At 42.7% G+C, this 23,108-nt stretch overlaps 1 protein-coding gene across 1 annotated transcript in view; it reads right to left on the reverse strand.

The window, feature by feature from the left end:
* The window catches only part of LOC138297194 (protein LEG1 homolog), an 87,307-nt gene that overhangs the window by 43,438 nt on the left and 20,761 nt on the right, over positions 1–23,108 (reverse strand). The window contains exons 2-4 of the mRNA XM_069236683.1: positions 15,672–15,758; positions 8,425–8,609; positions 2,797–2,915 (exon numbers count right to left, since the gene is read on the reverse strand). Of these exons, the coding sequence (XP_069092784.1) occupies positions 2,797–2,915; positions 8,425–8,609; positions 15,672–15,758 (391 nt within the window). The remainder of the gene's footprint in view (positions 1–2,796; positions 2,916–8,424; positions 8,610–15,671; positions 15,759–23,108) is intronic.

Below are 23,108 nucleotides of genomic sequence, written 5' to 3' on the forward strand. Positions count from 1 at the left end.
CTGGACAGGCACCAGAACCTGCAATCTGCCAACAGAAGCTGTCTGGCTGCCCAAAGGACTCACCTGGAATGCTTTGCTGTTAAGGACTGCTACCTTGCTGTTGGCCAGCTGCCTTGCTGGCCTCTGGCTCTGCTTGGAAGTGCTCTCCAAAGGCTTGGATTGAGCTTGCCTCCTGTTCCTGAAGTCACATGGCCAACAAGACTTCCCCTCTGAAGAGAAACTCCTTGTGTGGTGAAAATTGATGCACAGCCTGCCCAGCAGTGAAAAAATCACTGCATCGCTGAACCAGAACGATGCAGGCCGGCTCCCCGAGTGGAGATCGATGCAGCACCAGCCGTGCAACAGAAACTCTGCTGCATCACCCACCGGATCGACGTAGCAACTGTGACTTCGTCCTGCATGCTTAGGATTTCCACACATCATCCATGGGCGTCAAAAGACCCCGCATCATAAATAGGATTCAAGCCTGCACTCTGGAATTTCATGCAAAGCCCTTGCCGTGTGGAAAAGAAACAACGCATCGTCTGTGTGTGCCCGGAGAACCGACACACACCTACCCTTTTTTCCACGCATCTCGTCCTCCGCAGTCTTCGTGCATGTCATTTTGACGCAAACCAGGTACTTTATGCTTGCAAGAGACAATTGTTGCTTTTAAGAACTTAAGTCTCTTCTTATGGATACAAAAGTGATATTTCAACTTGTGCTTATCAAATCTTGATGGTTTTGACCTCAATTTAATCAGATAAATATCTTATATATTATTAAACCTGTGTGGTGTCTTTTTGTAATGTTCTCACTATGTTATTGCATGATTTATTGCACACATACTTTACACATTGCCTTCTAAGTTAAGCCTGACTGCTCAGTGCCAAGCTACCAGAGGATGGGCACAGGATAATTTGGATTGTGTATGACTTAGCCTGACTAGGATTATAATCCCTATTTGGACAAAGGTGTATACCTTTATCAACTAGAGACCATATTTCTAAAAGAGATCCTTTGTCTACCTCGCGGCAAAGAGCTGGATCACCTTGCCCCTGCAACTCAGGCAGTCACCATCGCTACCCCAATTCAGGAAGAACCTTAAAACATGGCTCTTCAACTGAAGCTCAGAGGACAAACCCCCTTAGTGCCTTGAGGCCCTAATGGGTGAGTAGCTGGGCTTTATAAACCCTGATTTTGATTTGAGATAGCTCTAATTCATTCCTCCCAGATGAGTCTCTCATGTAAGTGAGGATCTCCACTCGATCCTCCCCCCCTGTAATATTGCACACAGCCATTGATATAGTAAATCGGATTATTAACCACATAATATATATCTTACTAAAAAAGCAACAGTTCATGATAAGTGAAAATTGACAATTGTTAAACCTTTACAAAAGAAATCTTTGGCTGGCCCTACCACTCTGTCCAATATAAGGCCCATCTCCCTCCTTCTTATGTTAAGTAAAACCCTGGAAAAAATTGTCAAGCAACAACTCATGTCTTTTCTTGAGAATTCTAACATACTGCATTTCCGACAATCTGGATTTAGGCCTAATCATTCAACTGAATGAGTACTTCTCGAGGTCTCAGAATCTATCAAAAAGACTTTGGACTCAGGAAACAATGCAGTGCTGATATTGTTAGTCTTATCAGTTTTTGGGGGCGACTTATGATCAGTGTCACAGAAGGGGCAATCTATATTAAAGTAGCATTGGGATAAATGTCAGGAAGATCAAGAGCTCGTTGTGAAGAACTGCGGCACCTTGTAATATGTCATAATTATTTCCGTAACCGGAAAGTGTTCTTTTCCTTCAATTACACTGCATGCCAGGGTTTGATAGTGCATGTGTATTTTTATTATAAAGTTACATGTCTGGAGGAAAACCATAGTACCCCCCAATCCGCCAACTCAAATGTTAAGGTCAGACTGGCGCTTTTTGCTTGACCGTAAGGCACATCCTGCCATCAGCCACTATTTCCTATGACACCACTGCAGCAGATAAGAATCCATGGCGAAGTCGACATGAAGCGTGCGGGTTATATAGTCTATGGGACCACAAAGGAGTAATGCCAAAGTGGAGGGTGGGTTTTCCCTCATAAAACTGATGTCGGAACTGTTACCACCAAGCTCTAAATAAGGCTTTTCGGGCTACACACTCATAAGAACCGAGTCATTGCAGTCTATACATGCACAACTAGGAGACAATAACTCACCTCCTGTGCTACTCCACGGTACTTAAAGAGAAACATTTGTTTAAGCCTGATTTTTTTTTAAAGAGCTGCATTTTGACTTGTAAGGATGGTCTGAGTTATTGTCTGAACACAGAAGATGTGTCAGGGTAGATATGCTTTGCAAACGTTTTACACATATGTTTTACAAAATTAAACATTGTTAAGTTCTAGGTATAACCTTGAGTCCCTAGGTACCTTTTACTTCTGGTTTTTTATGGTTCCTATCAAGTGGTGCTATTTAGCAACAATTTTCACTACATGAACAATAAAATCTGAATATGACACTAATAGTAGTAAATTTACAGTTGTATTTGATGTTTTACCAACTCCCCTTATTTTGATGGATGGGAGGATATACGTCTACATATTTTAGTACATTTAAACTTGGAAATGGTGACTAGCAAAATTTGCAAAGTTACTCAAAAGTGTCAGAGTAAACACATGCAGATTTACTCTTGTGTAAGGTTACCTTTGTGAATAGTGCCATAAGTGTCCTTTTGTCCCACGCGCTGTGTTTGATAACAGGTTGTGTACAATATGAAGCATATAGGTGGATTGGACAAATGAACTACATATTACCTGTTATTGCATCTTGGGAGTGCGGAGTCAATGGACGTCCCATGTGCAGCCCACAGGTAGTGCAGCAATTCGTCAACAGCTGATGGAACATCAGATACTGATGTGGTTGACATTAATTTCTGAAACAAGACATATCACTGATATTGTTAAATTATATGTAGTGTGCATTATGAAAAATATGTTACCTTACATTTCTCCTATAGAGCATATATAAGAATTGCAATATCTTAGTCGTTTGGATGCAGGACATGCAATCATAAAGTGGTTTTAGAAACGTATGAGAAGCACTGGCTTTGCTGTGCACTGCTACCTCTAATGCTGGCCAACAATGACAAAGGCAGAGATATTCTGGAGACAGATGAGGTACAGAATTGGCTGTAGCTTAATTGCATAATTGAATAGTTTACATTTTATTGTGGAATGGATAATGGATCCATTGAGATTTTAAGGTTGTATCATATTTTATAGGTTTAGTATAACACCAAAAGTGTTCCATATGTTTTCACAGCAAATGTCCAACTGGATGTGATATTACGATTTCTCACGCATGCAGACTACAACAATCCATGCACCTTACACCCTGCGCTCCACTGCTGAGCATTGGTATTTTACATTAATTGCATTCATCATAGTTCCATTCACTTCACTACAGTGCCCTCTCCTTTTTTCCCCCAAATCACGTTATAGCCGTGCATGATCCTTCGCTGCTCATTTTCTTACATAATTAACTTGGGCTAGAGAGGGTTGCCCAATATAAACTCACATATGCCACCAACGCATACATTCCCTCAACGCCTTCCTCATCTATCAGACAAATTTTTCTAATATCTTATCTCAGAAATCATGAAGGGAAAAACCTATTTAGCTATAAAGTGCTTTAGTGTATCAGAGCTTGGCATCTAAGAAAACACTGATTCTGCCTTTCTCTCCCTTTCTCTCCCTATCTGCCATTTTTGGAGAATAATTTGTGAAGCAAAGAAGTGTTCCTAAGGGAGTGACCAAGGAGTGAGGACTACACATTTGGTAATGTTGCACCAACCAGCTCAGACGTAAAGAATTTTCTTCTGAAGAGAGTTTTGAAAGACAATTTGGATGTTTGAATGTAAAATCATGGGGGGGGCAGGGTTAGTTACAAAGTGCATTTTGTAGTGCTTTAGTACCGAAGGAGTGGTACTAATGTACTACAAAATATTCTTCATAAACCTCTGAATGGAGTTCTCATCTTCCATATCTCCTATATTTTTATGGGGAAATCTCCATAAATGTAAAATTACTACTTAGTAGAAAATGTGGGTGGGACCAGTGGGAGTGGGTGACAAAAATGGTGTATCTTTACAACTAAGTACATGAGGCTTAGAGAAGAGTAAGGAGTGATTAAAGATGGTTTGGGGATTTGAGAAGGATATGAACCCATCCACAAAAGAGAAAGCCCATCCCTATTCACACAAAAACCCAGCTGTACTGTCCCATAGAAACTAATGAAAGTAGGCACTTAAAATAAAATCTCATGGGATCTCAAGATCTGGCTTTTCACTCTCTTACTCTGACATCCTGTGCTGTCTTACGATCCACTCAACGCTAGGACACTCCTCAGAGTAGCCGTGCACTCTTGAAATAAAAAAATATTAAAATAAATTAAAATATGTAAGCTTTAACAAATAAATCAGCTTAATGTTACAAAATCTGAAAATAAATTATATTTATTTTAACATATTCAGTAACTGGTTTCATGTAAAACTTAATGTGACATTACTCATATTAAAACATATGATTACATTACTTTAAATTAATTATACACATCACTTGTAATAATTATTTATACATTTTAAAACATCCATGTTTTTACATCAAGTGAGATTTTTTTAAATTTGAACTTCAGAAAAATACATTTAATTTAATGTTCTACATTAAAGATAGTTATCATGTTTTTAATGCTGTAGCACTTAATTATCTACATTTAAATAAATATTTAAATTTAATAAAGTTTTAAAATGTTCCATATTCATTTATTGGTGTTTATAATACATATTTAAATTAGATTTTTTTTAAATTGCAATTTCAGCTATCAATTTACCTCTAGTATGTACATTTGCTTTACATTTAAAAAAACACAATATGGCCCATATTTATTAGGATTTTGAATTAGGCGTGTATCACTTTTGTGACACAGTCACAATACAAAACCCATTTTCTAATTCAAACTTCTTCACAGGTGTTTGAACTGGGGTTTCTGGTTGTCAGAGTGCACATCCTGTACAAGCAGGAAACACAACTTCTAGTCAGGGTAAGTCAGATACACAACCTAAATTAACCTGTGCTCACCCTCTGGTAGATTGGCACATAGCAGTCAGGTTTAACTTAAGAGGCAATGTGTAAAGTATTTGTGAAACACACACACAGTAGCACAATGCAACCACCACAAAAATACTCCACCCATGTTTAGAAAGTCAGAGAATATGTATCTAGTACAACAAGACCAAAATGACAAAAATCCAATAAGTAGAAGTGGAGTTATGATGTTTTAAAGAATAAACCAAAAACTGTTCTTAAAAGTCCATATCGCTAAAAGGTTACTTGAGGTTGCGCTAGACCCAGTAAATACAAAGTTCATGCCGACTGTGATGGAGGGCAAGCTGGCTACAAGATCCACGCACAGCCCTCTAGACAGTACCTTGGATGGATAAATGTGTTGGTGATGTGCAAGCAATGCGTCAGTTCTGATCCATGCAACCTAGGAGATGCATTGTCGTCGAGCAGCGTAGACCCCTGTGCGATGAAGGTAAAGCGTTGTTGTTGAGCCGCGCACCCCTTGCAATGAAGGTAATGCATCATCATCAAGCCAGCTAGATACAGGTGATGCATTGGTTCGAAGCTGTGCAATCTGAGATACATCGTCAGTGGTCTCTTAGTAAGGAAGGTAAAGCGTCGTCATCGAGCCGCACAGACCCCTTGCGATGAAGGCGATGCATCATCGTTGAGCTGGCTAGGTGTAGGCAATACGTTGATTCCAACCAGCGCAACGGATGAGGTGCATCAATTTTAGAAAACAGCTGCATAGTCTCCTCTCAAGGCCCAGGACTTGATTGGCGTCTCTTGGCAGGACAGGACTCACAGTGGGCAGAGTCCAGCAGCTACAGCAGGATTGGAGTGAAGTCTTTAATGTCCCTGAGAACTCAGAAGAGAAGGCAAGCCATCAAGCCCTTGGAGTCACTCTGGGTTCATGGGAGAAGTGACCAGTCCTTCCTAAGCAGGGAAGATACTAACAGGCAGCAGGGTAACTCATCAAGGCAGGGAGCAGGCCTTCTTGGAAAGCAGTCCAGCTGAGTGGCACTCCGTGTAGCACAGAAGTCCTTACTCCTGGCAGAGTTCTTCAAAGGTCCAGTAGTGTACTGATTTGGTAGGATCAGAGATCCAGCTCCTATACCCAAATGTGCCTTTGAAGTGGGGGTGATTTCAAAGAAGGGTCTTTGAAGTGCAGAGAGGTCCTTTGTTTCTCAGCCCTAGCTCTAGACTATCAGTAGGGGTAATCAGCCCTTTCTGTGGGAGACAGGCAGCGCCTATTCATGTGTTTCAGCTCATCCTCCACCTGTCCTGCTCAGGATAGCCATGAGAATGCAGATGAGTGCTCAGACACGTCTATCTTTCCTGTGCTTAGGATTGTCTAGACGTAATGTACAAAGTGTTGCTGTCACCCACTCCAGACATGTATTTGAGACTGACTGCTGGCACTTTGTAAAACCAGAGAAATTCCCACTTTCTAAAAGTGGCATTTCTAAAATATTAATGTTAAATCCAACTTTACCAGTAAAGAGGAAGTATTATTACCATGCCAATGATATGAAACATGACACAGGTGCTCGTTTTTGATCAGGAATTACAGCTTAAAAGTATATGAAAGACTTTACAATGCTGACCAGTGAGAGGAGTAGACCTCACTGTGGAGAAAAATGAATGTGGAAGTTTTTCAATACCAGGACATGTAAAACTTGAAAGTACATGCCCTTCCTTTCCTTTTACTTACATAGCACCCTGTCCTATGGCTACCTAGTGCCTACCATAGGCGTGGCTTATATGTAATAAAAGGGGAGTTTAGGACTTTGCAAGGGGTTTTAAATGTTAAGTCAAAGTTACAGCAATGGCAGACCAGAGACAGGTATTGAAAGGCTACTTAAGTGGGAGGCCCACGAGTAGCTTTTGATTTTCATTATACCACTGTACAAGGCACTTACATGTAAATTAGTTATGCCGATTGTGAATACACCGATTTTACCATGTTTAGGGGAGAAGCACATGCACTTTAGCAATGGTCAGCAGGGGTGAAGTGCTCAGAGTCCTAAAGCCAACACAAAGATACAGCAAAAACATGAGACAAACAGGCAAAAAGCTTTGGGGGAGCCCACCCTAAGACTGACAGGTCTAAGAACAGGTTCTTCTTTGTATCAATTTCTACAGAACTTCCTCTATTTTTCTTATCACTCTTAATTTACGCAGACATAATATCCCAATAGCCTTATTTTATTTGAGTATTCCTTTATTCCTTTTGAATCCAACATACACTGCCAACACCTGTTTCGAGGAACCCCTTTCTCAAGTCTGCAATGAGTACAAAAAAAAGGAAAATTGATACCAAAAATATGGAAAATGTATTTAAATATATAGTAGTGTAAATTATACAATACGTTTCCACATACTTTCCATGACACCTTATGTAATTTATCCTTATTCTTTACATACAAAATGATAGATATTAGAAAGATAAGTGCCCATGTTGATCTGTAACTTCTCACATGTACATAATGAAACAGGTGTTTCAGTACAGTATACAAAAAGAAAAGCGTAGACAAGAAAGAAGAAACACAATTGAAGGGGGAGGAGAAAAGCAAAAAAGACAGAAAATACATAAAAACAGGAAATAAAAAAATAAAATAAAGGTTTTTTGCTTTTTACGTCCCCTTCCTTTTTTTTATTTTTATATTCTACTTTTTCTTCACTGGAAAAAGAATGTGAGTGAATGTTGGCATTGCAAGCGGTCTGCTGTGTAAGGAACGTCATCCGCTCTATCTTTTAATTCAGGGAACATGGCTCTATGTGGGAACAGCCTCATTTATGATACGCTGTGGGATATGTCGTCCTTTCCCCCGAAAATCACTTGCTGTGTTGGAGTGTCTTAACCTGTCTAAGTTACGATAGGGCTTCCACAGGAGTGCAACCTCCTAGCCAGACTATGGTCATCCTTGGTACTCAAATGTTGATGGGGGGCAAATGGCTGGAACAGGGAAGGAAAGCAACTTGTCATGTTGCTAATTCAGACAAGTGATCTATCCTCACATGTTGCATGCAAGAGAGTCGTTTGGCATTGTTTAAGGCAGGCTGTGGGTGTATATCCTACCACCCTCACCTGTGTATTTTAGTATGAAAACAGGTGGCTCAAGAAAATATGTTGCAACTTGCATAAGAGAATTTAAATAGACAGTGATATAATTCACCTATTTTGGCAGTGTCTGTTGTTGAGCATACTGCATGATTTGGGTAATGATTTCAAATGTAGTGCCTAGTGCCGAATAATTATACAAGTGAACAATAATAAATGTCAATACTCAATATGGTGCCAAAAGCAAAATAGTTTACCTTAAAATATAATTTCCATTTGTCCATTAGAAGTGAAAACGATGAATAACAACTGGCGTAAGTGTAACAAAAGTCACTGGAGAATTCCTCTGGAGGTAATATCTGTGTCTCATCTCGCCAATTCTTAAAAATGCCAGACTCAGCAGCTGCAAGGAATGGCACAACTGACAAAAAATAGTTCATGCCTTTAAGAAAAAGAGACACTTTAAGAATCACTGTGTTATACAGACAATAGAAGTGCACTGGGGAAACAAGCAATTTGTACAAAATACAAAAAAGTCACTGAATATACCAAAAAGAATACAATAAAAACCTAAGCTGTTGTATAGTGGAACAATCTGCAGTGGAAATATTGAAACCTGTCCTGTATAGGTATGTGAAGCTGCAACAAATTCTATTGGTACATTTTTAGCATTTCCTGGTTAATTAAAAAAAAAACATAAGTGCTGATTACAAAACTATACCACCTCCACCTTACACCCTTCAGTGCCCAATTCTACCTCTGGCAATGGCCCCCCTTACAACTAGCATCAACTGCTGACGGCAATGGAAAATGCCCCAGGGGACTGCAGCAATCTTGTGAAGTATACAAATCCGGCTTCTTCAATGACGGGTGTTGAGGGGTGACCAGTGCTCTTGGATTTCCAGAGAGTTAGACCTGGCATCCTTGGTGTCCTTCCTTTAAAGTTTTACCTCTCAGACCTCCTCTTTAGTTTTATAACGTCTATTTCAATCTCCATCCATGACGGGGTCAGAGATGTATATGGAGGAACCCACCTGCTAGCTTGTTTCGGTAAAAAGGCTGTTTGATGATTATAAAAAATTGTCAATTTGAGGCCTTCATTGGTTTTAGTAATCGTCAGCAATTTCAGTGAAATTCTTGCTGCCTTATTAATGCCACATGTAGCCTGAGATTAGTGTATCTATTCCTTTATAGAAATTTGAAGAGAGGAAAAGAGGAACCATGCTTGTGACAAAGTTAATCTGGTGGATATCAACATTTTCACACATTCAACTCTGCCCTACCCTATAATAAATTTAGGAGACCATTTTACAAAAGTATTGTATATGTGGATTCTAGCATCTATGTAGTACAATAGGTATGCAGTTCCTAAAAAGAGAGAAAGGGAAGAGGAAGAAAAAGAAAGTCTAGGCCAGGGTAACTTAGCCAACATATTGGTGGATCTGATTGCTCTGAAGCAAGAGCCCTCACACACCCAGGTGGGTTTCTTGCTTCATCACTGGGGAACTCCTTTCAACTTTGCCAGAGTTCTTTGGAGCACAAGATGTTGAGGTGAGGTATAGGGTGGAGGTAATCTAGATGTAGATTGGTGTACTACGAATAGTGGATTGCAAATAGCTAAGAGAATCCTAATTAATTTTAATGGGGGGAGGGTTCTCTTGTTATGGTTAAAAGCAGTGGGTGGCTTCATGTGGAAGTAATAGTCCTTTCCATAAGTTTGACCATACTCACACCTGGACACAAACCACATATCTATTGCAACACAAAAAATTGCAAATATATGACCACTTGCCCCTATAGTAAATGCAACTTGGGTATGACCACTGGTGAAAGACACCTTAGTGGAATCCACTGCAAAAAGACCACGACTAGCATGATTGCCCACTACCTGAGCCTAAACCATACTCCTGATGATGTGCAGTGGACTCATCTAGAATCATTCACTCCTGGATGTTTATTTTGGCCACCCTTTAACGGGCCTTAATGATGACATTCCCTGGAGTGAAATGGGCAACTGAGAGTACCCTTTCTTCTTCAACCCTGGGTGTCCATGCACACCATACACATGTACTCTTTTAAGACTAATTGGATAGTGGTGGCAATCAGTTGGGCTGTCTACTAAAGTGTAGGCTAAAAGCATGTAATTGCCTAAAAAAAGAAATATAATTACTAGAGTGGGCTTATCAAGGAAATGCATGTAGAGGATGCAGTGTGAGGGAGTGGAAAACAACTTCAATGATTCATGTATTCATGTTATGTCCATATTGTTGACTCAGAGTTATAAAGTAGTACATATGTACCTAAAAAAACGTATATCTGGGTATATGCATGTATGTGGTAAATCACTGTACAAGTTCAAAGTCAACAAAGCAGTAAAGTTGCAGATGACTAGATGAAAGAGCATCCCCCTAACTTAAAACAGTAACTATAATTCCCAAGAGGCAGCTAAAAGGCAGATGCCTACCAAGTTGACATTGTATTTAGTTAAGATCCTTCCTTATTTTCATTAGCTCCAGTAACATATATGCTTAGTTTATTTATCAACTCAGCCTTTTTCTAAGACAGGACTCTGTCCCTATGACTACCTCAGAACACAGGTTTGGACAACTCATTGATGGTCCATAACATAACTATCTCCTTCCGTTCAGCAATGCTTGTTCACATGGACAGCACATTATACAGATTACAGTTTGTGATTACCCATTTAAAATATTTTTCAGAATTTGTTTGAAAATGTTGAATCTGCATATTTTAAATGAGTGATACTTTTATTAGCTGAGGCATAATGGAGGTCCTCAAGAGTTTTGTAGGACAGTACCATCTTTTTGCTATGGTTACCCCCATTTTCTGCCCTATGTCTGTGTGCTTGACTGTGTTCACTGGGATCCTGATAACCAGGACCCCAGAGATTATGCTCTCACTCCTCTAAATATGGTTGTTGCCTACTGGTAACACAGTATTTCACCCACAATTGCAATACTGGTCCCCCCTTTTAAGTCCCTAGTATATGTACTTAGGTACCCGGGGCATTGGAGTTCCAGGGGATACCTATGGGCTGCAGCATATCTTTTGTCACCTATAGAGAGCCCATGCAAAGGGTTCTGCATGACTGAAATTGCAGCCTGCATGAAAAGGTGCATGCACCCCTTCACTGCCATTTACACTGGACTAGGTCACTTATAAGTCACCCCTACAGCAGTCCCTCTAGCCCTGAGGGCAGGGTGCAAAGTACCTATGTGTGAGGGCACCCCTGCACTAGCAGAGGTGCCCCCATGACCTTCAGGGCCATTTTCCCAGACTTCGTGAGTGCGGGTACTGGACAGGTGCTGTGGGATTACCTATGTCCAGCTACTCAATGGTAACTCCGAATTCGGCCATGTTTGGTATCAAACATGTAGGAATCATACCCCATGCTTTTGCAAGCATTGGTTGTATGATCCCATGTACTCTGGGGTCTCCTTTGAGGTCCCACAGTACTACCATTTCAGCCTTCTGAGGTTTTTCAGGCAGCCCCAGCTGCTGCCACCTCTCATACAGGTTTCTGCCCTTCTGTTTCTCAAGCAGCTAGAGCCCATGAAGGCAGAAAAAAGCATTTCCTTTGGGACAGGGGTGTGACACCCTCTCCCTTTGGAAAGAGGTGTTAAAGGCTTCGGCAGGGTAGCCTCCCCAAGCCACTGGGAATGTTTTGAAGGGCACATTTGGTGCCCTACTTGCGTTAACCAGTCTACACTGGTTCAGGGACTCCCAGTCCCTACACTGGCACGAAACTGTGACTACTCCCCTGTCCATCACCACCCCAGTGGTGGTGCTCAGAGCTCCTCCAGAGGGTCCCCAGATTTTGCCAACTTGAATTCAAGGTTGGCAGGGAACTCTGGGAGCAGCTGAGTGGTCAGTGCCAGCAGGTAACCTCAGAGCCCTCCCCTGATAGGTGCTTACCTGGTCAGGTGACTAATCCCCCTTTCAGGGCTATTTAGGGTTTCTCTTTTGCGTGGTTCTTCAGATTCGGATTGCAAGACTCCAGCAGGAATCCTCTGCATCCTCTATTTTAACTTCTCACCGATTAAACTGCATCTGGACCCTCCAGGGACTGCAACAAAGAAGCAAGATGCCTTCTGCAACACTGTATCTTCAGCTCCTGGCAGCAACTGCAGCTGTTTCCCAGTCATGTATCCTCTGAGGACAGCCTGTCTTCAGCCTTCACCAGAAGAGCGAAAGAATCTCCCTTGGGGTGAAGGAGTCGCTCCCCTACTTGAGCATGCACCTACTGCAACAATGACCGGCTGTGTGGATCCCCTCTCCTGCTGAGCTGTGTGGATCCTGCATGATAGGTAGTGGTCTGAAGTGGTTCCGACAGTCCTGACGTCCCACTGTCCAACTTTAATGGAGGTAAGAGCTTGCTTCTCCATGCAAGTCAGTACCCCTATGCACCACGTATTTCGCAATTGCCAAGGCTTGTTGGCATCCTTCCACATAGTTCTTCATGCCCCCTGCAGCTCTGGGCTCCAGCACTCTATCCTGCGATGCACAGCTTCCTGAGTGGTTCTCCGGTGGCGTGAGACCCTTTGTTGTCATGCTGCGTGGGCCTCCTTTTGCACCTCCTTTGTCCCAGTGCTGTGGGACTCATCAGTGCACTGCCTGGTCTTCTGAGGGCTCTCTGAGTTGCTGAGAGTCCCCTCTGACACCCCCTCCTGGGTAGAGTTCACCAGGCCCTTCCTGGTCCGGGGCAGCACCATTTTCTGCTAACTGCGAGCTTTACATGTGGCAAGGCTCGTTGGTGGAAACCAGCGCTGCAAACCAGATTGCAATCTTCCATCCGGCATGGGACATCTTCTGCACCAACCAGGAACTCGCATCCATTTTCTTGGGTGTAGCACTGACTGTTGTTCTTCACCGGTGGTCCTTCTTTTGCACCTTCATCTGGGTTAGCTGGGGCTCCTGTTCTCCCTGGACTCTTCTGTGCCTCTTGGAATTGGTCCCCTTTTTCCACAGGTCTTCAGGTCCAGGAATCCACTGTTGGTGTCTTGAAGTCTCTTGTGGTTCTTGCATAATCCTCTTTCTTATGTTTCTGTGTGTTCTAGGAAAGTTACTGTGTCTTACTCCTGCTTTCCTGGGCTCTGGGGTAGGTTCTATTACTTACTTTTAGTGTTTTCTAATACTCGCAAGTGCCCCTCTACACACTACACTTGCCTCGGTGGGAGACCAACATTCGCTTTCCACTTTCTTAGTATATGGTTTGTGCTCCTCCTAGGCCCATTTCTAACTATTGTGATTTTCAGTAATTGCACTGTTTTCTATTTTTCTGCATATTTCTTCATACTAGTGTACATAATTTGTGTAGTAGTTACCTCCTAAGGGAGTATAGTTCCTATAGTATTTTTGGTATTTTTGTCACATAAATAAACTACCTTTATTTTTGTACCACTGAGGGGCATATTCATACCCTATTTGCGCTGAATTAGCATAATTCTTTTAATGCTAATTCAGTGCAAACCTAACTCAATATCTATACTTTGGCGCTAGACCTGTCTAACGCCAATGTTATGGAGTTAACGTCATTTTCTGGATGTGAAAACCTACCTTGCGTTAATGAGATGCAAGGTAGGCGTTCCCATCCAGAAAATGACAATATGGCCTCAATGTCATATTTGTCTCCCCGTGCTAAATTCATACATGGGGGATGAGGACCTTAAATAATGGCACTAAGCTTGCTTAGCACCAATATTTAACGCCTGGGTGTGGGGAGGTGTTAGGGGACCTGTGGACCATTTTCCATGGTCAGAGACTATGGAAAGAGCCCAGAGCTGCCCTTTCCTGGCCCCAGGGACACACCCACCCACACCAGACGGACACCACAGGATGGGGGACCCATCCCAGGTAAGTCCTGGTAAGTATTTTTATTTCTACTTTATTTCCCGCTCAGGCACCCTGACTTGGGGCCCCCTGCATTGCGCTGGCCCCAATGACCATGCCCAGGGAACATTCGTCCACTGGACATGGCCATTGGGTTGGTGGGCATGGCCCCTGTCTTTACTAAGACTCCTAGATAAGTCATGGCTGCTCATCCATAGCTACCTCTAAAGAGCCTGGCTCTTAGCCACTGCCTACATTTCACTAATAAGGGATAACTGGACCTGGTATAAGGTGTAAGTACCATGAGTACCCACTACAAACCAGGCCAGCCTCCTACAAGTTTGTCACAGTATGATTGGCTAGAGTGTGATCTCTCCAATTTGTGACTTAGCTGTTCTAAACTTTCTGAGTGTTGTTTGAAGTTTGCAGCTATCAAAAAACTCTGGTCCGAATGTTGTGAGACAGGTCAGATGGTGGTTAATTGTTTTTCTATGATAGATATGTTGAATACAATAGGTGCACAGTATATCTGTTTGACTATTGAATAAATTGCAGGCACATATTCACAAAGGTATTTTGGCCTGCAGGAATTTATAAAGGTATTCTTGGTGGGTGTAGGTAGATTTACTAGTGTGTATTCCTCTTCCATGAGTGCGGAGAAATCCACAGTAGCAATTCCCAGTCACATGGTGGGAAGGTGGCACCCCAAACTGCTCTGCGGCCTCTTTTCACCCTGGAAATGGATAAAGGTTTACCCAGACAGGGGAATTAGTAAATTCTCTTCAGGATAGGAAGGAGAATGCATCATCCCCAGGTTGAAGTCAGAAGACGGTTTTCCATGGGGGAAAACATATTCTCAATAGAGACAAAGTGCATTTGCAAAGGGGGCTCCTGTTTGTCCTTTGCAGAGTCATCCTCTGTGAAGAACTCTGGACAGGTGGATTAACTGCCTTTGAGAAAAGTCACATGACAATCCCACCTTTAGCACATTTTCCAAGCTTACTTCTGGGAATGTTAGTAAACAGGGAATAAAATGTAAAAATACATTCAGGTGGAAATAGAAGCTTCTGCCAGTAACTGTACTTTTATTTGGTAAATAGGATCTAATATGCATAGCTTTGGATAGTTACCAACAAAGTGAGAATAAATAGAGAACTTATTTTATTTGTGACACTTTTCAAATGTGCTGCCAAGTGAGCCAAAAAAACAAACACTAGCATTCTGGGAAATGCCCTAAAGAAAGCTATTGCACAAAACAAGGTATCTGGAACAGACGGCTATAAGACAACGTAAAATGGAGAACAGTGAAAGAAAATTACTGACAAATTCATTGATGAAGTGATCTGAATATGAAGCTTGTAAGTATGTCTCTCTGTACAGTGTTCAGTAGTGACTATTGAAACCAAAATTCATTGATAGCACATCTCCCATGGAGAGAGACAGAGATTGCTATAGATGAACCAAAAGTACATCCATGTACTTTTGTACAGGATAAAAAACATAATTTTGTCAATGTATCATCTTATCATAGGATAACTGTCACAGTTAATGAACATTTATTATCAGCAATGTTACTGGGACAGATAATAAAAGAAACATAGCACTGCAGTGCTCACTATAGTCTGCACCTTGCCATATTTCACAAAATACTTACAGGCCCACCAGCTAGAAGGTGATACACAGTAAGGGTCTCCAGATTCGTAGCCACAGTTTGTGGTCTTTGAAGGATCAGCTAATCTACCTGAAACACAAACCAGAAAACAAGTGTTGAAATGAGGAATTGTACACAAGTTACAGCAATACCCTACACCTGGAGTCATCGTTTACTAAATTGACATTTCCACAGTTAAGTATTTTGGCCCGTATTTATACTTTTTGACGCTAAACTGCGCTAACGCAGTTTAGCGTCAAAAAATTTAGCGCCGTCTAACGCCATTCCGAAGCGCCATGCGGGCGCCGTATTTATGGAATGGCGTTAGCCGGCGCAAGCAGACCGGCGCTGCCTGGTGTGCGGGGAAAAAAACCACGTAGACCAGGCAGCGCCGGCGTAGGGGGAAAATGGCGCTAGGGCGTCTTAAAATGGCGCAAGTCGGGTTGACGCTAAAAAATCGTCTTAACCCGATTAGCGCCATTTTTTCGACGCCCAGACGCCATTTAAATGACTCCTGTCTTAGTAAAGACAGGAGTCATGCCCCCTTGCCCAATGGCCATGCCCAGGGGACTTCTGTCCCCTGGGCATGGTCATTGGGCATAGTGGCATGTAGGGGGGCACAAATAAGGCCCCCCTATGCCACCCAAAAAAAATTGAAAAATAACAAAAATTATACTTACGTGAACTTACCTGAATGTCCCTGGGGTGGGTCCCTCCATCCTTGGGTGTCCTCCTGGGGTGGGCAGGGGTGGCAGGGGGGGTCCCTGGGGGCAGGGGAGGGCACCTGTGGGCTCATTTTGAGCCCACAGACCCCTTTACGCCTACCCTGACCCAGGCGTTAAAATGTGGCGCAAATGCGGGGTTTTTTGACCCGCCACCTCCCGGGCGTGATTTTTGCCCGGGAGTATAAATACGACGCATTTGCGTCGCCGTCATTTTTTTAGACGGGAACGCCTTCCTTGCATCTCATTAACGCAAGGAAGGCGTTCACGCTAAAAAATGACGCTCTTTGCCAATACTTTGGCGCTAGACGCGTCTAACGCCAAAGTATAAATATGGCGTTAGTTTTGCGCCGAATTTGCGTCGATAAAAAAAACGCAAATTCGGCGCAAACGGAGTATAAATATGCCCCCTTATACTTTTGACTCAACTTAGGTAGCCTTCCTAATATACTAGAGGCCAGTATAGATAGATTTGTTCTGACATTTCCACAAACATCTGGACTGATCAATCACTTCTAAATGGTGTTGTTGGACTAGTAAGTCACTGCAAATGTCAGTGAAAATTTCAGCTGCACCATTGCACAGAATTTTGAAATGTTGGTAATAATCTGCACAATAGCACAAACAATGTAATTGCACCTCTGGTATGGGATAAGGTCAACAGAGGGCTTCATTGGGAACCAAAATCAACTATTTAAAGTTTGCAAATCCAGCCATAGAAGCAAGCAAACCCACTGGTCCCCTGTGGGGTTGGTCAGGTTCTTCCCACCAAAGTATCTCAAATGATTGGCCAGAAGTGTGCGTTTTAGATAACAATATTCCAAACACATTTGCCAAAAGGTATGTTGTCACACCATGAGTTGTTTAGATTAATTTACACAAATACTCAATCCAGAATACTGACTACTAATATAGCTTCAAAGCAACGTTACTAGTGCTAACTCCACATGTACATTTATGTGTACTTACCTTGATGATAGAGTGGTACATAATATTCTGTAGTTTAAAATTTTTACTGGTTGATAGAAAACAATATATATTTTGACATACTCTCTACAAAAGTCAGAAGGTTTTACAGGTGAATTTCAAAGGACAAGAGTTTACAACTTATTCCTGTATTTTATTTCTTTTTTAATAGCAAACAGTTGTATGTTTCCAACAAAATATAAAAGACCATATTTATCATTGTATTGCATTGCCTTTGCGTTATGCATGAGGTCTCAAAGGAAATGTAATAGTTAATTTTGATTTACAAAATGCAAAGGCAACATGCTAGACCCTGCGCTGCTTGGGAAATCTGGACTAATGCAGTGTAGCACAAGTAGCTGCCATGAGTTACACTGCACTGTTCCATAGGTAGAGCGTCAGTGTTCCCACACACCCTGGCATGAATTTTGGTACACTCTCAGATTTACGAAGATAGGTAAACCTGGAAAAGCGTTAAAATGCTACACCTTCCCAGGAGAGGTGCAATGAGTAGAAATATCGTTATGTCTCCATACCGTTTCCTCTTTATATTTGTGCTGCATTGTGCAGCACACACTGAAAGAGGAAAATGCCTCGAACAATAGTATTTGTGCAGTAAGATGTCCCTTACTGCACAAAAACAATCCTAGCTGCATTGCAGGCAACCTTGCACCATAACGCATTCCTGCTCTCTGTGAAGCTACCATGGTAATAAGCAATTCCAGAAAAAGTCATATTTAGGCCCCCTTTAACAAAAGATCACACAAGAAAGCAGCTGAATCCTAAATGCTTAAATCACTGAGGTATCTTCCTGGGTTCTTCCTAGTCTGCTGAGTGGCATTTGTGTGTGGTGCTTCTCATTATTTTGAGGGCTGCTAATGTGCCAGTTGAACTTAACACGTGCCATGGTGCTTGTGTACTTAGGTTGGTTGGTTGTTTTGGCTGTACTTGATCCAGTACCTCTCATGTGCAATGTGCTCTTTGCTCAGAGCTACTCTTGTTGTTGTGATGCTTCTTAGCAGATGGTTCATTTGCCAGTAGTGCACCTCTTGTGTTAGTGCCATATATGTGTCAAGGGGCTTCTTGAGTCCCAAAGAGTCTTCTTACACTTGGAGCACTTTTGTTATGAGTGGCCTAGATCAAAATAATGGGATCTGAGGCACATTTGTCCCAGATATCTTCTTGTGCAAGGCTTTCGTACATATCAGGGTTGCACGTGTGCCGACATTGGGGCATATTTATGAGCCCCATGAGCCGTTGGAGTGACACTTTTTTGATGCTCCAGTGGAGCAGACTTCGGACCTATATCTATGAGGCACAACAAAGCCACTTTGAGTGGCTCTTCATGGCCTCATCGATATGGAGTGAGGCAAGGCAGTGGAAGTTGCTGCATTGCCTTACTCTGCACCAGGGAGGCATTCCAGGAATGTTAAGGTGGGTTTTCCCAAGCAACACCCAGAGATTTTGATGCATCCTCATATTTACTAAAGCCTGTAAACCTGGGGATGCCCTACAACCTTATACCTCCCCAAGGGAGGAGCAACAAGGAGAAATATCTTAATTTCTCCTTGTTTTTTCCTCTTTCTCTTTCTCTTTCTCTTTCTCTTTCTGCCAGCAGAGGGTGCCAGCATTGGTGCTAGGCAGCCAAAACAGTGCCAGCGCAGTTTGAAGGGACAGGAAAGAGCTATCACATAGATATGGTGCATGCCTGTCCTTTCCTTTTGATGCAGGGCAGCGAAGCAACATGACTTGCTGAGCTGACCTGTGCCAAAAGCTCAGAACTATGTCCCATAGTGTAGAGAGAGGGTTGCTCTCTGTACCCTAACTATACTTGTATAAAGAATGGCCTTTGACCATTTGTCAGAGCTGTGCTGTGCTTCAGAGGTTCCACTGGGGCACAACCGCTTGTCACTAGGGGTGTGTAAAATTAATGTAATTTGGTTTTGAATATTTCTGTGAAATACAAAATCTGGCATTTGACAAGATATAGTGTGAAATACATCGTAGCATTAGTTTTGGGCACGAGGACACATTTCATGCTAAACAAAAGCAGTGCAAAAAATACAAGTGGTGCAAACTGTATACTGGCATAATTTCTGGAATCTCTCCTAACACGTGCAACAATACATTACAGAAATTGAGCAAGATTATTCTAGCATAACAGAAATCTCACCCGGGCCACCTTTCCATAAGGTTTTTCAGATAATTTGCTTCTCTAGAGTGCTCGCCACTACCATTTCTCTGTTTCAGTGCAAATTTACTAACAGACAGTATTGTAACCCAATTTGATATTACTCAATTAATCAACACTGAGGAGAAAAAAGGCTATGATAGCCCTGCTGGGATTCAATTTCACGATCTACAGATCACACCACGATATCGGCAGTGAGAGCTTAACTCATTTAAGTTACTGAGCTCATCTTCTATAGCAATTCCATTTATAATGATAGTTTTCCATGAGTGTCTGCCTCCCCTGCCCTGACTCCTAGCTGGCTACACTGACAATACATGGTTGTTATGCCTATTGTGTGGCAAAAGAGCTCAGCCATGTCAGGTGTAAGTCATCAAGTCAGTTAGTGGCCCTTTCAGGCTCTGCTAATTCCACTGTTGTGTGACTTTCTGAGGTCACTTCACACAGTCTCAACTGTCAGATCTACCCAGTCATACGACCTAAGGCAGGCTACAGACACAGAGTGCTAAGGGCAGGAACATGCTGACTTTCTGAAAGTGCCATTTTCAAATGTATAATGATACATCTGGCTTCACCATGAAAGTGGGTTTATCATCACAAGTTTATAGATATCAAACGTGGTATAGCCACCTCCTCTGCCTTATGAATTACAGTGTATTTAGGCCCATATTGATACTTTTTTAGCACCGCAATTGCGTCATTTTTTGACGCAAAATCAGCACAAACTTACAAAATGCAATTGTATTTTGTAAGTTTGCGCTGCTTTTGCATCAAAAAATGGCACAAATGTGGTGCTAAAAAAGTATACATATGGGCCTTAATGATAAGGAACCCCCAATGTTATCCTATGAGAGGGGTAGGCCTCACAGTAACGAAAAAACAAATGTGAAAATTTAAAAACTACATGTCCAATTTTTTAATTACACAGCATCCTGCCCTGTGGGCTACCTACGACCTACCTTAGGGGTGACTTATATGTAAGAAAAGGGGAGTATAAAGTCTGGCAGGGGGTTTAAAATGCTAAGTCAAAATAACTGTGCAACACTTCCTTCATGCTGCAAATGACAGGCCCTGAACACATTTTAAGGTGCTACTTAAATGGGTGCTACAATAAGTGCTGCAGGGCCACTGGTACCTTTTATTTTACAGGCCCGGGGTTTATGGTATACCATTCTACAGGAGACTTTCATGTAAATTGTATATGCCAATCCAGTATATGTCAATCAAACCATGTTTAGGGGAGTGAGCACAAGCACTTTAGCACTGTTTAGCAGTGGAGAGAGACATTTCCAACATGGAGTTTATGCTTGACTATGCTACAAGTCCACATGAATCTTCTATAAAACATACAATTGCATGCTAGTATTCTTGGGATTCTGCTGGGTGTTGGAGAGGTTCGAAAAATAAAACCAAGGACAAAGTTCTAGCAGTAGGCACCCCGATTGACATGTCTGCATTAACAGTAGTGTTATCCTGTAAGGCTTTAAAATGTTCTGTGGATGTTTGTGATGATGGTCTGATTTATTTTAAGCTCTTCTGTGTGGCAGGCATCAGATGCTGCAGAAAGGTGCCTGATGAAGCAGGGGAGTGACTCTGTCGCTCCACAGGAGATTCCTTTTGTTCTTCTTGTGCAGGCTGAAGACCGGCAGTCCTCTGAGGATGCACGACCTGGAAACAGTTGCAGTTGCTGGCAGGAGCTGAAGATACAATGTTGCAGAAGTTGTCTTGGCTTCTTTGTTGCAGTTTGTAGAGTTCCTGGAGGGTTCAGCTCCGTTTCCATCAGTAGAAGATGAAGTAAAGGATGCAGAGGATTCCTGCTGGAGTCTTGCAATCTGAATCTGAAGAAACACCCAGGAGAGAGACCCTAAATACCCCCGAAAGGCAATTGGCTAGCTACACAGGTAAGCACCTATCAGTGGAGGGCTCTGGCATCACCTGCTGGCACTGGCCACTCAGATGCTCCTAGAGTGCCCCACCATCTTGGAATCCAAGATGGCAAAACCCAGGGACACTCTGGAGGAGCTCTGGGCACCACCCCTGGGGAGGTGATTGACAGGGGAGTGGTCACTCCCCTTTCCTTTGTCCAGTTTTGCACCAGAGCAGGGACTGGTGGCCCTGAACCAGTGTAGACAGGTTTATGCAAGGAGGGCATCATCTGTGCCCTTCAAAGCATTTCCAGAGGCTCTGGGAGGCTACCCCTCACATACCTACAACACCTATTTCCAAAGGGAGAGGGTGTAACACCTCTCTCTCAAAGGAAATGCTTTGTTCTGCTTTCCTGGGTTTCAGCTGCTCAAGGCAACAGGAGGGCAGAAACCTGTCTGTGAGGTGGCCGCAGCTGGGGCTGCCTGGAAAACACCAAAAGGCTGGTATGACAGTACTGGGGGTCCACTGTGGAGCCCATAGAGTGCATGGGATTGTGCAAACAATGTATAGGTATTGACCTATGTCCAATGCACGTGTAAAATGGCGTCCCTGCACTCACGAAGTCCGGGAAAATGGTCCTGAACAATGTGGGGGCACCTCAGCTAGTGCAGGGGTGCCCTCACACACAGGCACTCTGGACAAAGCCTTCAGGGTGGGAAGGCCTGACATATAGGTGACTTATAAGTGACCTGGTGCAGTGTAAATGACTGTGAAATGATGCATGTACCATTTCACACAGGCTGCAATGGCAGTCCTGTAGAGACCTTTGCATGGGCTCCCTGTGGGTGGCATACGTAATGCTGCAGCCCGTAGGGATCCCCTGGAACCCCAAAGCCCTGGGTACCTAAGTACCATATACTAGGGACTTATTAGGGGTGACCAGTATGCCAATTTGGAATGAAATACTGGGTTACCAGTATGTAGTGACAAATGTGGGAACAGAGAGAGCATAAGCACTGAGGTCCTGGTTAGCAGGATCCCAGTGACACAGTCAAGCATACTGACAAAACAGTCACAAATAGAAAACAAACAAGCCATAAACCATAAGCACTGGGGTCCTGGCTAGCAGGATCCCAGTGACACAGTCAAACACACTGACAAACAGGCCAAAAATCGGGGTAACCATGCTAGAAAGAGGCAACTTTCTCACAGTCGCACCATAAAGTTTGATGCAGCACCTTGTTTTTCAATGCATCGCCTCCTCAGCAGCCCTCTGGCGTTCTTATTTTTGACATAGCCCAGGTACTGTGTTACATGGATACAACCACTGTTTCCTAAGAACTGAGAATCTTTGGAACCTTTAAAAACTGATACCTCAACTCGTGCTTAAGCCTGAATGCTCTGTGCCACGGTGCCAGAGGATGTGCACAGGATAATTTGGGTTGTGTTGTGACTTAACATGACTAGGACTGTAGTCCCTACTTGCACATGGGTTTATACCTCTTCCAACTAGATACCCACTTTCTAACACTCCTTCAATCTTTTTTCCCTGAATCACATGTATTAGATGAGATGGTCTGTGTTAATTCATATGCGTTCTCTGCCCAGCAGTGATCTTCACTGATCAGGTGGGTCCCTGTGCAATGCAGACGGAACACTAGAACCTTTGAGAGGACCGGTGCATTCACATTTTTC

The sequence above is a fragment of the Pleurodeles waltl genome, chromosome 5, assembly GCF_031143425.1.
Source record: "Pleurodeles waltl isolate 20211129_DDA chromosome 5, aPleWal1.hap1.20221129, whole genome shotgun sequence".
Taxonomy (NCBI): domain Eukaryota; kingdom Metazoa; phylum Chordata; class Amphibia; order Caudata; family Salamandridae; genus Pleurodeles; species Pleurodeles waltl.